The 15,132-nt window shown below is 48.0% G+C and overlaps 5 protein-coding genes across 5 annotated transcripts; 3 read left to right on the forward strand and 2 right to left on the reverse strand.

Annotated features, from left to right (window-relative positions):
* Positions 1 to 171: 171 nt before the first annotated feature.
* Positions 172 to 1,549, forward strand: Pdw03_7172 (Protein kinase A catalytic subunit 2; the record flags this gene model as incomplete). The annotated part of the gene is made up of 4 exons (XM_014678681.1): positions 172 to 406; positions 480 to 569; positions 636 to 760; positions 827 to 1,549. 4 exons carry the CDS (start codon positions 172 to 174, stop codon positions 1,547 to 1,549), a joined length of 1,173 nt encoding a protein of 390 aa, XP_014534167.1.
* A 1,144-nt stretch (positions 1,550 to 2,693) lies between these two features.
* Positions 2,694 to 4,502, reverse strand: Pdw03_7173 (FAD/FMN-containing isoamyl alcohol oxidase MreA; the record flags this gene model as incomplete). Its single annotated transcript, XM_014678680.1, has 3 exons — positions 2,694 to 2,864; positions 2,924 to 4,190; positions 4,255 to 4,502. The coding sequence occupies 3 exons, from the start codon at positions 4,500 to 4,502 to the stop codon at positions 2,694 to 2,696; spliced, it is 1,686 nt and encodes a 561-aa protein (XP_014534166.1).
* A 1,143-nt stretch (positions 4,503 to 5,645) lies between these two features.
* Positions 5,646 to 6,988, forward strand: Pdw03_7174 (Integral membrane protein (Pth11), putative; the record flags this gene model as incomplete). The annotated part of the gene is made up of 5 exons (XM_066101580.1): positions 5,646 to 5,859; positions 5,920 to 5,987; positions 6,048 to 6,233; positions 6,296 to 6,592; positions 6,668 to 6,988. 5 exons carry the CDS (start codon positions 5,646 to 5,648, stop codon positions 6,986 to 6,988), a joined length of 1,086 nt encoding a protein of 361 aa, XP_065956663.1.
* A 635-nt stretch (positions 6,989 to 7,623) lies between these two features.
* Pdw03_7175 (Alpha-1,6-mannosyltransferase subunit (Och1), putative) lies at positions 7,624 to 8,788 on the reverse strand (the record flags this gene model as incomplete). Its single annotated transcript, XM_014678678.2, has 2 exons — positions 7,624 to 7,652; positions 7,735 to 8,788. The coding sequence occupies 2 exons, from the start codon at positions 8,786 to 8,788 to the stop codon at positions 7,624 to 7,626; spliced, it is 1,083 nt and encodes a 360-aa protein (XP_014534164.2).
* Positions 8,789 to 10,849: 2,061 nt separating this feature from the next.
* Pdw03_7176 (Homoserine acetyltransferase) lies at positions 10,850 to 12,436 on the forward strand (the record flags this gene model as incomplete). Its single annotated transcript, XM_014678677.2, has 1 exon — positions 10,850 to 12,436. One exon carries the CDS (start codon positions 10,850 to 10,852, stop codon positions 12,434 to 12,436), a length of 1,587 nt encoding a protein of 528 aa, XP_014534163.2.
* Between the last annotated feature and the right edge of the window lie 2,696 nt (positions 12,437 to 15,132).

The raw sequence follows: 15,132 nt of genomic DNA on the forward strand, positions 1-15,132 counted from the left end.
CTCTTTGCCCCGCGAATTTTCTGAAACCCCAGACTCGTTCAAATTCCTCGAACCTCAATGTTCTTTATGATCTGAAACCCGGAATCAAGCTGTGTTTCCGATTGGTGGCGCGCTAACGGGGTCTCCATACACTTTTTTTTCTTTACCGCGACATGATCTTTGACCATTCTAATGGCAACCGGAGCAGTGCAACATTCGCCAAATGAGGCGCCAGGAACCATGGTCTTCCCTAACCTGAATAGCAAACTGCATCCCAGGGAAAAGCAACTCGTCGAGTCCTTCCGGCCTTCTCCGCGATCCTCGAACCCTTTTCTCATCACCGAGCGCCAGGATGAGAAGCAACTGTGCATCTCGTCGAGGAGTCTGCGTGTGAGCGATTTTGTGCTCGTCAAGACTCTTGGAACCGGTCAGCGCGTGGCCTAACCTACTCTCTCTTGCACGAGTCGCGTCTGACTGTTATGGTTTTTTTCATCGTATAGGCACTTTCGCTCGAGTGTGGCTCGCAAGGTTAAAGGACCAAAAGGACAAGAATAAAGTCTATGCGTTGAAAATTCTGCGAAAGGCGGACGGTAAGCGCCACTTTGTCTAACTTTGCGCGTGGCGAGGAATAACTCGTGCTGATTGCGACTGGGAAGTGATCAAACTCAAGCAAGTGGAACATGTGCGCAATGAGCGCAAGGCCCTCGCAGCGGTCATTGGTCACCCTTTCATCACCACCTTGATGGCATCATTCTCGGATGAGAAGTGCCTCTACATGCTGGTATGGCAACCAATTTTTTTTCCGGAATTCGGAATATGCTTTAGCAGCGTGCTGACAAATTGTTAGCTGGACTATTGTCCTGGAGGTGAAATATTCACTTATCTCCGACGACAACGACGCTTTAGCGAAGAAGTCTCGACATTCTATGCCGCGGAAATAACAATGACAATTGAGTTCCTGCACGATGTCCATGGAGTTGCCTACCGAGATCTCAAACCGGAGAATATCCTGTTGGATGCCGAGGGTCACCTCAAACTTGTTGACTTCGGGTTTGCAAAGCAGATCGATAACCGGGAGACATATACATTATGTGGTACGCCGGAATACTTAGCTCCAGAGGTCATTCAAAACAGCGGCCATGGACTTGCAGTGGACTGGTGGGCTCTCGGAATCTTGATCTATGAATTCTTGATTGGACAGCCTCCTTTCTGGGACCAGAACCCTATGCGCATCTACGAGCAGATCATCGAAGGCCGTATACGCTTTCCACCGAACATGCCGGCTGCAGCTCAGAACATCGTCTCCCTACTATGTAAAACAAATCCGTCAGAGCGACTGGGCTACATCTCTGGTGGCCCAACTCGAGTCAAGTCCCACCCGTTCTTTCAAGATGTCAATTGGGACGATTTGTTTTATCGCCGCATAAAAGGACCTATCCTTCCCCGCCTATCCCACCCCGCGGACACGGGTAACTTTGAAGAATACCCGGATCCCCCCAACCTCAGAAACTCGAACATCTACACGGAAGATCTGAAGAAGAAGTACGAACCGTTGTTCAGAGACTTCTGAAAGATTTGTTTGCCATTACAGCCCCTCAAGCTCTCACCGAATATTCGTTCTCCCGACATTATCAGATGACGGCCATCTCTCTCTAACCCCACGGAACCCCCACGGACGCGTCCCCGGTGAATGAATGCTCCTTCACCCTGAAGCCACACTCGCAATCATTTGCGATCAATCGCGCCAATTTTGCCTTTATGCTTTTAGATGCGATCCCATGACAGCCATTGGCATGCATGTCTGTGGCAAATCTGGTCTCGGGGAACAGGTCTCGCCGCCACCATTTGACCTTCTCTCATAACCACACTCGTGGGCATCAGTATGAAGACTATCCCGGGCAGTATTGTGTTCTATTTCTTTCGACATACAATTCCCTTTGCAGAATCTTTGTTTTGGTTATGATCACGGGGATTGACCCGCCTGGAGTTCACACTTTTGCTTAAGAACCCACAACAACCTCACAAGGTTTCTTAAGTGCAATCTTGTGAACGGGGGGCGTTTTAATACCATTTTCTCTTGCCTATCCTTTCACCGTAAAGTCAGCAATCTAATCTGGATAGTCATGGGTGGCGTCTCATGTGTTGCATTGGTGGTTTCTTGCTTCATACATTCGTGATTTTCGGTATTGCCCACTCAAGCTATAGCTTTGTGCACCTATGTTTAGGTGTTTCCTTTTGGTTATTTGGTCTCATGCTAGCACAGGTTTTTTGTTTGATGTCACAGACTCATTCAGTAGACTAGGTCACCCACGATTCAAAATAAGGCTCTTTCACATTGAACCCATCGTTTTCACATTTGAAATCACTTTCAAAAACTGAGGACTTGATTAGAAGATACGAGCAGCTACGAGAAGAGAGCATCTAGGTTTGGTGCGCCTAGGATGGATTCATCTAGTCATATGATAGTCGCAAAGTTTACCTGATTAATAGAAGCTACAACTCACAGTTTTGGTTGTGTTTGAGAACGTTTATTTTCCTGCCTAGGGGAATGTGAGTAAAGTAGAGATGTATTGAACCTTTCGATGGCCTGATTGGTGGGCATTCAAGTATACTTCAATCCTATTGCACAACACATCACATCTATCTAGACCACAAATGGGAATTACATCCTTGATATATTATACAGTACTACATTCGACCTGGTCGGATTCTTCCTAGGTCGCTTTGCACAAGCGGCCATCCTCGCTCTCGGTCCACTCGTCAGATCCAACCGCAGTCCTGGCATAGAAGATGTCATTCGGATCATACTTGGCCTTGATACTGCGCAAGGTATTATAGTTGGTGCCATAGAAGACCTCCTTGAAGTTGGGCTGTTGGAAGTTACCCTGTCAAAGCGTTAAGCGAATGTTCAAAAATAATGAAGGGAATAGGAGTGTTTTCATACCTCATTCATATAAGCACCGGACTCAGGAGACAGCGCAGTCAATTTGGGAATAAAATCCTCAGTCATTTGGCGCTGGCGCTCCAACATGAGGGCATCGTTATTCCACTCCCAAGGGGTCGTCAAAGTAGTGTCAATCAGGGCTTCGCGCCAAGCAGGGAGGACTGCGTTGAAGACGTCCCCAGACACCTTGTGGGAGACGTTCAAGCCGACACCGATGAAGGTGCCGCCCGCCTCGGTGATCTCACGGTAAGCAGTCAGCAGGCCGTGGTTGTTGTTCTGAACGACCGATCTTGGGACCAACCAGCCTCCATACTGTGCAGTGCCAACCTCGATGACACCTTGCATATCCTGGAACTGGCTGTAGTAGCTCTCGTATTGCTTGGCAACTGTGGTGTAATTGATGCTGAGCTTGTCGAGGCTATCGGTGAAGGGCTTGAGAAGCGTCACTAACTCAGCGACAGGGATGTTAGGACCGGTGATTGGGGAAATGGAGAAACTGGTGTTAGTGAAGTACCAGACGCTCATAGCACCTGCGTCGACGATAGCTGGCAGCACAGCGTGGAAGGTCTCGACGGTACTGTAGAAGGTATCTTGCGAGATGCCCTCGTTCGTGTAGGTCAGGTTCAGGCCAGAGACGGGAGTTCCGGGGTGCGCCTTCGAGGTCATGGACCAGACGACACCGTAAGTGCCAGCACCACCGCCGCTAAGAGCCCAGAAGATATCGGAGTACTCATTGTCGCGGGTAGCCGTGATGAAGTTTCCTTGGCCATCGATGACCTCCCATTTCAGGACTTGATCGGCGGCCAGGCCGTAGCGGGAGCCGAGTGCGGAGTGACCACCTCCTTGGGTGTAGCCACCGGCAAGACCAACGGTGGGACATTCACCGCCAACGACCTGGTAGCCGGTCTTCTCGGCAAGCTCATATGCTTCATGGCCCTGGACTCCAGCGCCCATGGTGATGGCTTTTCCATTGTAGTGTGTATCATTATAGGAGCCGATTGACAGTTCCTTCAGGTGGTGAGTCCAGATTGCAAGGGCTCCAGCACCAGTGGATCGGCCATTGTAGTCGTGGCCGGTATTGCGAATGACAAGACGGATGTTATGCTGGGTTGCAAACTTCACAGCGTTGGAGATATGAGCTGGGCTGGTGACGTTCACGCTGTACCGTACATAGTTGCCCAGCGTGCAGGGCTTTGAGATGGGGTGGAATGGATCGCAAGCACCCTCAGCAAAGAACGGCGCCATAATCGAGGAAGACGATTCATAGCTGTCAAAAGATATCGTCAATACGTAGCACACGCCGTTAGCATTCTAGTTGGAAAGCCACATACTGCTCCTCGGGAAGTAACCATCCATCCTTCAAGACTGCACAGGTCTCGGAATTGTAGCTCGGGGCATGGCAAGGTGCGCCAAGAGGCACAGTCTTCACTAGCCGGCCATCGATGGTGTCGTTCAATTGAGACCAGTCAGCTTCCGTGGGCCAACATGGGTCATTTGGGAAGCAACGGCAAGCCGCGGAGGCTGAAACCTGAGGTAGAACCGCCAACAGCGAAGCAACGAAGGATGCGCGGAAAAACATGATGGCTTGGCTTGATTTCATGCAAGCGTATCAGCTTCTCTTAAATATTCCGGTCATGGGCGGAATAGATGAGAAACCAGTGGGCTTATTTGCTTACAACACACAACATGGAAGAATCCACACCATTGACGCCGGCAATATACAACACACGGCGTAATGCGGCAATGCATCTTGCCGCTAAGGCAGGTTCTGGCCTTGTTGGCCCTGGAGAACAATCTCCTAGAATGTACAGTGCTCCGGGACTTGTTGGCCCCGACCAACCACATATGGTGCCATTTCCCCACCTGGGAGCATTCTGTAGGCTTTGAATTTTCCGCATAGTTCAACGTGAGACATTCGGATCTTGGACGGTCCGGGCTTGCCGAGTCGCTTCCGACGATATCCACAGAGTGTACCAAGGTTCGACCACATGGCTTGAGGTAATTCTAACCTTGGTTGCCCTAGACCCTGCAGATCTACCTTGCAGATCTACCCATGCCTGCGCTAATGTACATGCAGGTGCTTGCTTTTTTCTTGTTGGTAATACCAATACTAAACATAGCTACTAAAGATTGCTAGCATGCAGCTTGTGGCGTTTTTTTTTATTTTAATTTGATGTATGCATTTGAAAGAATACAGATTTATTACTAGTGGGGGTGATGACTGCATTAGCGTAGTTCTCGGCTGGGCTGGCATGGCAAGGTGCACAGAACCATGTTTTTTTTATAGGTGCATCCAGGGGTCTCATCACCTTGTTGGGGCTGCTAGATCTATCTTCCTGTTTTCGTTCTTGAACATGAGATTTTCCCTTCTTTTTCTTTAATGCACGATGCAAAATCGTATTCCAGTGGCTTGCTCATACCCCAAGACAAGGGCTACTCCTCCCCCCAAAACACCCTGACAAATTCAAATTGGTACTTTTGGATCCCTGATGTTCTTGTGAGTCTAGCGCTGCAACTTGATTACGCCAATGTAGGCCCCCCCGCTCCCCTCCCCACTATCCTCCCCACTCCCATCCCCACTTGAATTATATTAATGGTTATGCACACAGGGTATAGCACCCGCGATCCCGTGCAACATACTCCGTAGTAATTATTATGAATAAGAATACTAAATACCCTTTCGGAAGCTGCCAGCTTCCTTGCCTGTGAAAATGAACAAGTCATGGGCTGGGTAAATAATCTCCACGAGACCGATCCAAACAGCGATATTTCTCGAGTGATCACGATCTGCTTGGTGTGCTCAATTCTAGCATTCTTGGCTGTGTGTCTGCGGTTTTATGTCCGAATAAGTAGCAAACGCTTTCCATGGATTGACGACTATGCGGCACTAGCGAGCTCACTTTTGACGTTGGCATATGCGGGAATCGCTGTGGCTCGTGAGTCAATTCATTTTTCAGTGAAGGTTGACTACAGAACTAATGAAAAGGTTATTTTAGAGACACGATGGGGCCAAGGACTCAGCGCCGCCTATTTTCCAAAGGAAAATGTCATTCCTTTTAGTAGGGTGCGCATATCAAGACCAACACTGTACGGACTCGAGCCTGACACTAATCTTGGTCCATAGATCCAATATACTGGCGGCCCGATCTACTGTCTCGCTGTCCTCGGCTTCAAAGTCGCCTTGTTGGCCTCCTACCTACGCATTGCGGGGATAATCAAGCGATATCGAAAAATCATCATTGGCGCCATCGTTGTGTGTGTCGTTAACCAAGTGATTTTCGCCTTGATCATATCAATCTCCTGCATACCGGTCAGCTTCACCTTCTCCAGCACAAATTGATTGGGGAAAACAGGGTCTCTGACATCGAACAGGTCGCTAAACAATGGGATACATCTATTGCGGGGCATTGTATCCATACAATCCCATTCTACTTTGCCCTTGGAGGCACAAGCATCGTGTTAGACCTGATAGTCATAGCACTACCTCTGCCAGTTCTTTGGAAACTCCAGCTCCACCCCAAACAAAAAGCGCTCTTGGTTTGTCTATTTGCTCTCGGCTTCTTCGTGACTGTGATCCAGATCATCCGCATCCACACTGTCTGGGACTTGAAAACCTACACCGACAGCAAGAATATCGTGATCTGGTCTTGTGTGGAGATCAGCTTGGGAGTAGGTTGAGCTTTACCATTTCTTAAAGGTTTTTTCTTCAAATCCAAGGAATTCTAACGAAAGAAAAATCTCTAGGTTATCATCGCCTGTGTTCCCACATACGGGCCTCTGTTTAAATCCTTCGCTTCCAATTTAAACTCGTACCGAAATCGTGAGACTTCGCGTGGTTATGCACTTGATTCTGTTCGCCAAAGCACGGGGGCAAGAACCGGGCTTGGGCGCAGCAAGAGCGATTTCGAGCCTATGGATGACTCCGAGGGGCAGCAGAGTACTGATATTCGATATGGGGCGCAAACGAATGATGGGAGCAGTGAGGAGCATATATTATCGGAAATGGAAAACTTGAAAGTGTATGTGACTTCGGAGTTCACAGCTAAGTCTGGCGCTGCCCGTTGATCTGGCGTTGGGGTTTGGCGCTACAGGACTTTGGGGCCTTTGGAAAACTAAAATTGGGAGTACATCTATTTGATACCAACACATATTTCTGGAGAATTTCGATTAGACATGCACGGTGGCAACAATCATGTGCAATAGTTATCTCTTATAGGTTTGTATCATAGATATCAGGGCGAGAAAATGATTGATCAAGATCTCCCTTCATATGCAGTAGGAAAATTTCGCGAAGTTGCCTTGTTGTTATCACAGCAATGAGATTGAAGTCTATAAGCAGCTAGTATAGCTAGTAACAACACATCAACCTGGCAAAAAAAAAGCTTTTTGTAAACGAAAAACGAAAAGTCCAAATAAAAAACACAAATTGGGGGAATCATATGAACAGGTATCATGAAACATGGAACGGGTTTAAAGCTTGCGCCTGAGTTCAGTCATATTCAAGGCACCGATGATGATGGTTCGATGCCAGAGTGGTGAGATTGGGACGGAAGCAGACACAATCGAGAAATCTAGAGGGGATGTGTGGGTGATGAGATCGGAGCAAAGATTGAGATGAACTGCATGCAAAGGCCTGCAATAGGTCTCTGATGCTATCAGTGTACAGTATTGGAACCGAACAAGGTAAGGCTTGGGCATTTTCACAGCGATGGGTCTGTCTTCCATGTACCTGATATCAAGATGGTTGTATGTTAGTACTATGTACTATGTCCACATAAAGCCAAATGAACGTGTCAAAGATAAAGACGTACCTCCGAAATTGTGCTTCACAAAAGCCATCGGATCATCCGTATCCCCCGCACCCATTTGCCCCACACCGGGACTGAAGCTGGTAATGGGCAGAACAACCACATCTCCAACCTTGCGATGTGTGGTCTGGTGGCTGAAGTCCTCGTAGGTGATGTTTTTATCACCAGGCTGGATGTTGAAGTATATCGGGTTGTTGAAGTAGCGGAAGATGGAATCTGTCCAGGCTCCAGGCCCCGTGAATTCCATAATAGTCTTATCCATCTTACCAACCTTGAGGATGCCTGCCCTTTTCATTCGCAAAGCATGTTCGGTGATATAAGCCACCATATCACGAAGAATCGGGTGCCCGGGTTTCGACACAATGGTCCACTGACAAAACTGAAGACGGCGCGAATACCAGTCATGCCAATCATCGCGGTCAGGATCAGCCTCAATTCCAACAATAAATCCGATAGTTGATCGATCAAGATGCTCGGGAAGCCACGTGTGCGCGGGTTTGAGTGCCGAAGTGTCGATATCGCTGTATACTCCCCCGCGCGCCAGAAGAACCAAGTACCGGAAGAAATCCGCCTTCATGACGCCGAGCGGCAGCGAATCATATGCCTCAAATACGTCCGGAATTGATCCATAAAGATACCTAATCAGGTGTCGCTGTGTCTCGTCGGGAATTACTTCATGCGTGAACCCGGGGTGCATCTCTGTCCAGCTGGCCTCCGGGCCACGAAGCTCTTCGTCAAACCAGAACGATCCCGGGCTGTATTTCCACGTTTGCCAGATGTATGCGGGAAATCTGTTTTCGATTTCATAGGGGAATTGATACCGGAGACGTTCGCGGAGCGGTGCTGTCGGTGATGCGCCTAGGGGTAGTTGGGCTCGACCTTGCGGTGGTGTGTTCCGTGCTGAATTTCCTATCGCTTCATCCTGTTCTTGTGATATCTTCTTCACCGGTCTGTACCCAGGTGCCCCGGGAACTTCGGGATCTCGGAACGAGCGGAGGATGAGAACAAAAGTGACCACGCAAAGCAGCGCGAGCAGCACCTTGCGCGGGGTTATCATGACAGGCAATGGAGCTAGTACAGTCGGGAGATAATTCACTGGTGTAGCGATAGCCGTAGATTGGGTGAGAGATAGTAATCAATTTCTCCGTGCTTTTGTATTCCGTGATCCGCAAGCTCGGGGAATTTGAACAGTTTTGGTATGCGATTCGTTCGGCGGGCGTGATAGTCGAGCGATTCCAAATCCTAGGCTAAAGAAATCGAGAGTGTGACATATCGATATGCGGAACTCTTGGATGTGACCTCGATAGTCGGAGATGCGTTCAACCCAAAATCGGGAAAGGAGGCGTAAAATAAAACCCCAGCAAGAATTGCCAGTCACCTAGTACCACAGAACCGCAAGGAGTTATTGAATCGGAGAGCAAGCTACGCTGTCTAGTAGCGGGTATTTTATTGCCTTGCTGGCTAATTTTGTTTGACGTCCACCAGTCGAATAAGAATATTGCGCATGCCGGAAGCAGCTTGTAGCCCGGGTGGAGCCGCTCACGTGGCCTTGAAGTGAGATGTAATTTGAAACAAATCGTCGAAACCAAATGTGTAACCCATGGTTGAAAACAGGGTAGAATACCCGGAAAATCTACGGACCGCCATGATGGAATTGCCCACATAAATTGTATGTTATGTTTAGTTGGCTTGTCCGCATAGATTGGAAAAATAGCGGATTTGATTATTTTAGTTAGTTAGAGAACTTGGAGTTTATTTTATACCCTATCTATAAGTAGTTCTATCTAGTGTTAAAACCTTAGATCTCTGTCATAAAGTACTGGGAGTAAACGGGGTAGTCACATGACTTCCAACATTAGGACAAAGCCCTGGCGGTTGTAATCATCCCTGGTGAGATCAAGTACTTGGCCTCAAGATCACAGACGAAGGGGGCCCCCTGGCCTTCCAGGGTGTACCCATGGTCAATGGTCATATTGGCCCCACTAGTTTTTCAGTATAAGGCCTCTGTTTAGTTTTGAAATACTAGGTATATTTGATTAGGTTATCCCATTTTAGTATAAAAGATATTGTCAGGGTGCGGGCTGGCAGGACGGTATGATAGGAGATGACTGGCAGGGACAGGTCGTAACAGATCAGATTCTCATTGACAGGTACAGGCACAGGCAGGGGCAGGCTAATATACAAGACGTAGCTCGAAGAGCTACAACAGGATCTAGAACTGAAGTTCAAGATAAACAGGTCGGAGATCACGTGCCGTGATCTTCCTTTTACTAAGCATTACGGTTCACACCGTGACAGATATAGTGTCTATATAAACGAAATTCCAAGGGACATATTCTTTCTTACATACTAGTTGTTTACTACTTAGTTACTAGTAAATAACTCGATAAGATATTTATACCTATAACTACTACTAACCTTTAGGTTATTACCACTCTAGCGTAATATTAATCTACCTGTCACGGTGCGAACCGTGATGCTTAGTAAGAGGAAGATCACGACACGTGATCTTCGACCTGTTTATCTTGAACTTCAGTTCTAGATCCTGTTGTAGCTCTTCGAGCTACGTCTTGTATAATAGCCTGCCCCTGCCTGTGCCTGTACCTGTCAATGAGAATCTGATCTGTTATGACCTGTTCCTACCAGTCATCTCCTATCATACCGTCCTGCCAGCCCGCACCCTGACATATTAGACAATACATCAACTTCTCCTCTCTCAACATTGTATCTTACCCGGTTGATAAGCCTTATACCTGAAAACTGTACTCTTACAGTTATATAGGACAACCAATAGATAGGTATTAAAAACTCTAATTAACTATCCAACTTAAAAAAAAATCCGCTCTTTTTCCAATGTATGTAGATAACGCTAACTTCAATTTGTCTGTGCTGCACTATCATAGCGGTCCGTGGATTTTTCCTGGTATGCCACTCATTTTCAAGCATATAATGTACAATTGGTTTCGACACGTACTTCAACCCTCAAACTTCCGCCAATCACCGATGTCGATGATGACGCGACTCTTGGGTGCCTGAGGTATCCACATCTTCTTCCCCACGGTAGCTTTCAACCGGGGAAGCTTTCTTTCCTGACTCATAGAGATCTTAGGCTTTTATAATGCAGTCATTTCGAGGCGCCGCTCGAGCTGCTTCGCGCAAAATTCGAACTCAGCCATGGCGACAAGCCAACTCTCCAGTGAAGTCCGCGGGACCGAATCGGACTTTATCGGCGCAATGGAAGACCGCACGCCCATTGCATACCATGTCGCCGCGAAAGTCAGCATCGGTCGCCGGTGAGTCAACTGAAAGAGACTCGTCCAATCCAGCCATGTCGTTTCCTTGCCTCGACGCTCAAGAAGCAAAGTCAGCTCAGCTCTCCGCTCGGTCGCTGCAATCCGGACCCGAACCTTCGTACACCACCGGGCGACACGAATCATACCACTGTGAAAAACCACTTTTGCTCGACTGGGGTGGTGTGCTCACTGAATTTGATGTTGCCTTCGAAACTTGGGGTCAACTGAACTGCGACAAGAGCAATGCCATCCTCCTGCACACTGGCTTATCCGCCTCAAGCCACGCCCATAGCACTGCGTCCAACCCAAAACCTGGGTGGTGGGAGAAGTTCATTGGCCCCGGATTGCCACTGAACACTGATAAATATCACATAATTTGCACTAATGTTATCGGAGGATGTTACGGCAGCACAGGCCCGTCTTCCCTCGACCCGTCCGACGGAAAGCGGTACGCAACCCGCTTCCCAATCCTGACCTTAGACGATATGGTGCGCGCTCAGTTCCAGCTCCTTGACGGCTTAGGAATTAATAAACTCGCTGCGTCAGTCGGGTCTAGCATGGGTGGTATGCAGAGTCTCGCGGCAGGCGTCCTCTTCCCGGAGCGGGTCAACAAGATTGTCAGCATCAGCGGCTGCGCCCGCAGCCACCCTTACAGTATAGCGATGCGACACACGCAACGGCAGGTGCTGATGATGGACCCCAATTGGGCTCGTGGGTTCTATTACGATGGAATCCCACCCCACTCTGGTATGAAGCTAGCGCGCGAGATTGCAACTGTGACATACCGCAGCGGGCCAGAGTGGGAGATGCGATTTGGTCGCCAGCGAGCAGACCCCAGCAAGCAGCCTGCTCTGTGTCCCGACTTCCTTATTGAGACGTACCTTGACCATGCTGGTGAAAAGTTCTGCCTCGAGTACGACCCCAACAGTCTTCTTTATGTCTCCAAGGCCATGGACTTGTTTGATCTCGGTCACGCTCATCAGACTGCGACCCTGAAACGACGTGCAGAATCCGAGGTTCGTGTTGCGCTTGGCGGTGATGCATCCAATGCCTCGGAACCCTCTTGCAGTCTGACCCTTCCCGATAAGCCTTATGAGGAGCAGCCCGGATCAACTTCCAATGCAACCCCACTGGACGAGTCTGTCTCTCCTGATTCAGTGGACGGTCCTCCCCGTGATCTTGTTGCCGGCCTTGCGCCTCTCAAGGATCACCCAGTGCTTGTCATGGGTGTTGCAAGTGATATTCTCTTCCCGGCGTGGCAACAGCGGGAAATCGCCGAAACACTCCGTGCTGGAGGTAACAAAAAGGTTGAGCATATCGAGCTTGGTGATGACTTGTCGCTGTTCGGTCATGACACTTTCTTGTTAGATCTCAAGAACATCGGTGGTGCACTGGGTAAGTTCCTGCGCTAATCGCGTGGCGTATTGCGCCTGAGGCGATGGAAAATAACATAAAATTTGCACATTCGTCGTTAAGCGTGCGACTTTTGGCATTATGCAGGCGTTTCTCATTTACGAATGACCAACCTCTTGACTGTTTCTATTTGAAGTTCCGAGGATCGATGTATACCCCCAGCTAGTCTACAAGTGGCCGTGGTATGAAAAAGGAACAGAAATGACACTAAACTCCTCATTTTGGTTCCATCAAAATACTTTTATGTACATAATGAATTCCACCAAAAATGTTAAAAGGAAACTCGCCCTCAGGTTGCTCTCAGTTTTCATAACTGGCTTCCAGCTGTGTACACGGTCTACAGGCACGGAGTGCCATGATTGGAGCCGTCGTCAAGCAGATGCCTGCAGAATTGGCTTATGCTCGTCTTCAAGACGAACTCATCACAGGGCGAGAAGGAGAAAAGAACAGAATGACACAACCCACAAATCACACGATCTCAGAATACCATCAGGCCCACAGACAACATTAGAGAACAAATGTGAGATATGGAACAAGAGAGAAGGCCAGGATTTTTGATAAGAAAGTCCCCCAGGTCTAGCTGACAAACCAGGAAAACCTAGAGATTTCTGAAGATGGAGCCCGCCCACACAGCCGGTAAGACAAACACCGAACGCAAAGCGTGAAAGCTAGGATCTTTACTCAAAGTCCTTTCCAAGAACCTCGAGACAAACCAGGAAACCCCAGAATTTCGTTGATAATCGTGTGGAAAAGCCGGTGGTGGCAAATACCAACACTCTTGGGATCTCACCTTATTGGAGGTTCACTTTAAGAAAGAGCTTGTAAGTAATCAAATGAGTGGAGGGAAGAAGGAAAGAGAGAAAAGGGGGAACCAAAGGTATTTAGATTTTGGGTATTGGGGCAGCAGGCACAGAGTCCACAAAGGGAAGATGCATGTTTTCTTTTGCAGTCAGCCTTAGATGTTGGAACGCTACTATCCTTGAATACATTCATGGATGTCAATTGACACACGTGGACATGCCCCAGCCCGTAACATCATGAATAGCTCTTCATCGAGAAGAACAGGCAACCATATCTGACATCTACCATACCGTAATGATCGGACGACAGTCGGTTGAAGTTTTTTTTAAAAAGGTCATTAAATGGGTCGTCGTTTGAAACTTGCTAGAGGCTATGTGGTTTAGTCTCCGGGTTAGCAGGTATTCCAGGCGCGTGTTGGTAGTCCCATAGAATAACAAGCGTTTCCATTGGCTATTTCCCAATGAACTTGGATGTAGAGCCATGCCCTTTGATCAATGGTTATAAATGCAAGCTGGGCTTGAGGGATACTTCATTAGGAATGTAAAATTGGCAACAAGTACGGAGTACAGATGTTGGTTTTAAATCCAGGGGATTTTTGTGTTCTTCCGTTCCGATGCCCCACTATTTGCTGCCTAAGGCACTGGGCATCTTTAATGCCCCCTGGCTTTTCTACATGGTCTCTCTTTGCGACAAATGTAGTCAGAAAGATAGCCCAGAAAATCGTTTATATGCGGGTGCTTGAGCGCTAATGATTCTTTTAAACCTCTGATCAACCACAACCGTGCCACAAAAGAGGTATGCTGCAGAGCACTTTATGCAAAGGAATTTACAACCCACGGCTACAGCGAAATCACCATCTAGTAATCCCAAGATCTACGCATACCATCTTGTACTAATTCTCTGCGAAGGAAGCACACTGAGCCGCCGTTCTTTCTTCATATTGTTTCAAAGCTTGTCCAGTGTGCCCATACTAAATCTTGCTCCCTAGTCCATGCAGCATAACAACTGTCCACTTATCAGCTTGAAGGAGCACCGTCTCTACTGGCTGAATTACCCGATTCCGACACTAAGAGCGCTGCTAAAGTGTGGGTCTGCCCCACCATTCCCCACACTCGATGTCATTCTGTCCATGTGGTAGTTATCCAAGTATAAAAGCCTGTGTATTCTGCGCACCCAGCGCCAGGAAGCAGTATTCAACCGATTATTCTCTATTTTTGCATCCCTCAATTTTGCATTCAAATGCGCTCCCCTCCTATTATATTACACCCCTATAATGCTGAAATATCTAGCAACACAAAATGCCTGGGTGGGCGCACTGACCAACTTTGGGCAGAACCATAAATATGGCGGATCATAAGTGGCTCTGTTTTCTGTTATCACCACAGGCTGGATTTCTATGCTCAGATAGTGGATGATAAGATGCCCCGGCTTGTCTCTCGTGGCTATTTGCAGCCCTGGGACTTGGTCAATTTCTACACTCAGGTTTCGAGATCAAACATCTTGCTAATATTGTGAAAACTTAGGGACTTGATTGTTAAGTTGTGTCCCAAGTTATCTGTCAGAAATTTAATCACCACGTCGCCGACTCCCACAAATCATGTCAGGCAAGACCCGCTTCATTACTCGTATTTAATGCCCGATTCTGCCACCGGGCCTGCTAATGAGCATAGGAATGTGACCCTAGCCATTGACCTCTACACAGCAGTACCGCTATTAGCAGTATTGATGGTTGTCATAAAGGATATGGAACATTTAATGAACGCTGGAATGTCCGCCATAGATCTATGATACCAAGCAACAGGATCAGCAAGAGTGACTTATTTAAGGTCTCATATACCTTGCCAACAACACGGCTTTCAACTCCATCGTGGCGCTAATGAACTTGAGTCACGGC

Source organism: Penicillium digitatum, chromosome 2 (genome assembly GCF_016767815.1).
Source record: "Penicillium digitatum chromosome 2, complete sequence".
Lineage (NCBI taxonomy): Eukaryota > Fungi > Ascomycota > Eurotiomycetes > Eurotiales > Aspergillaceae > Penicillium > Penicillium digitatum.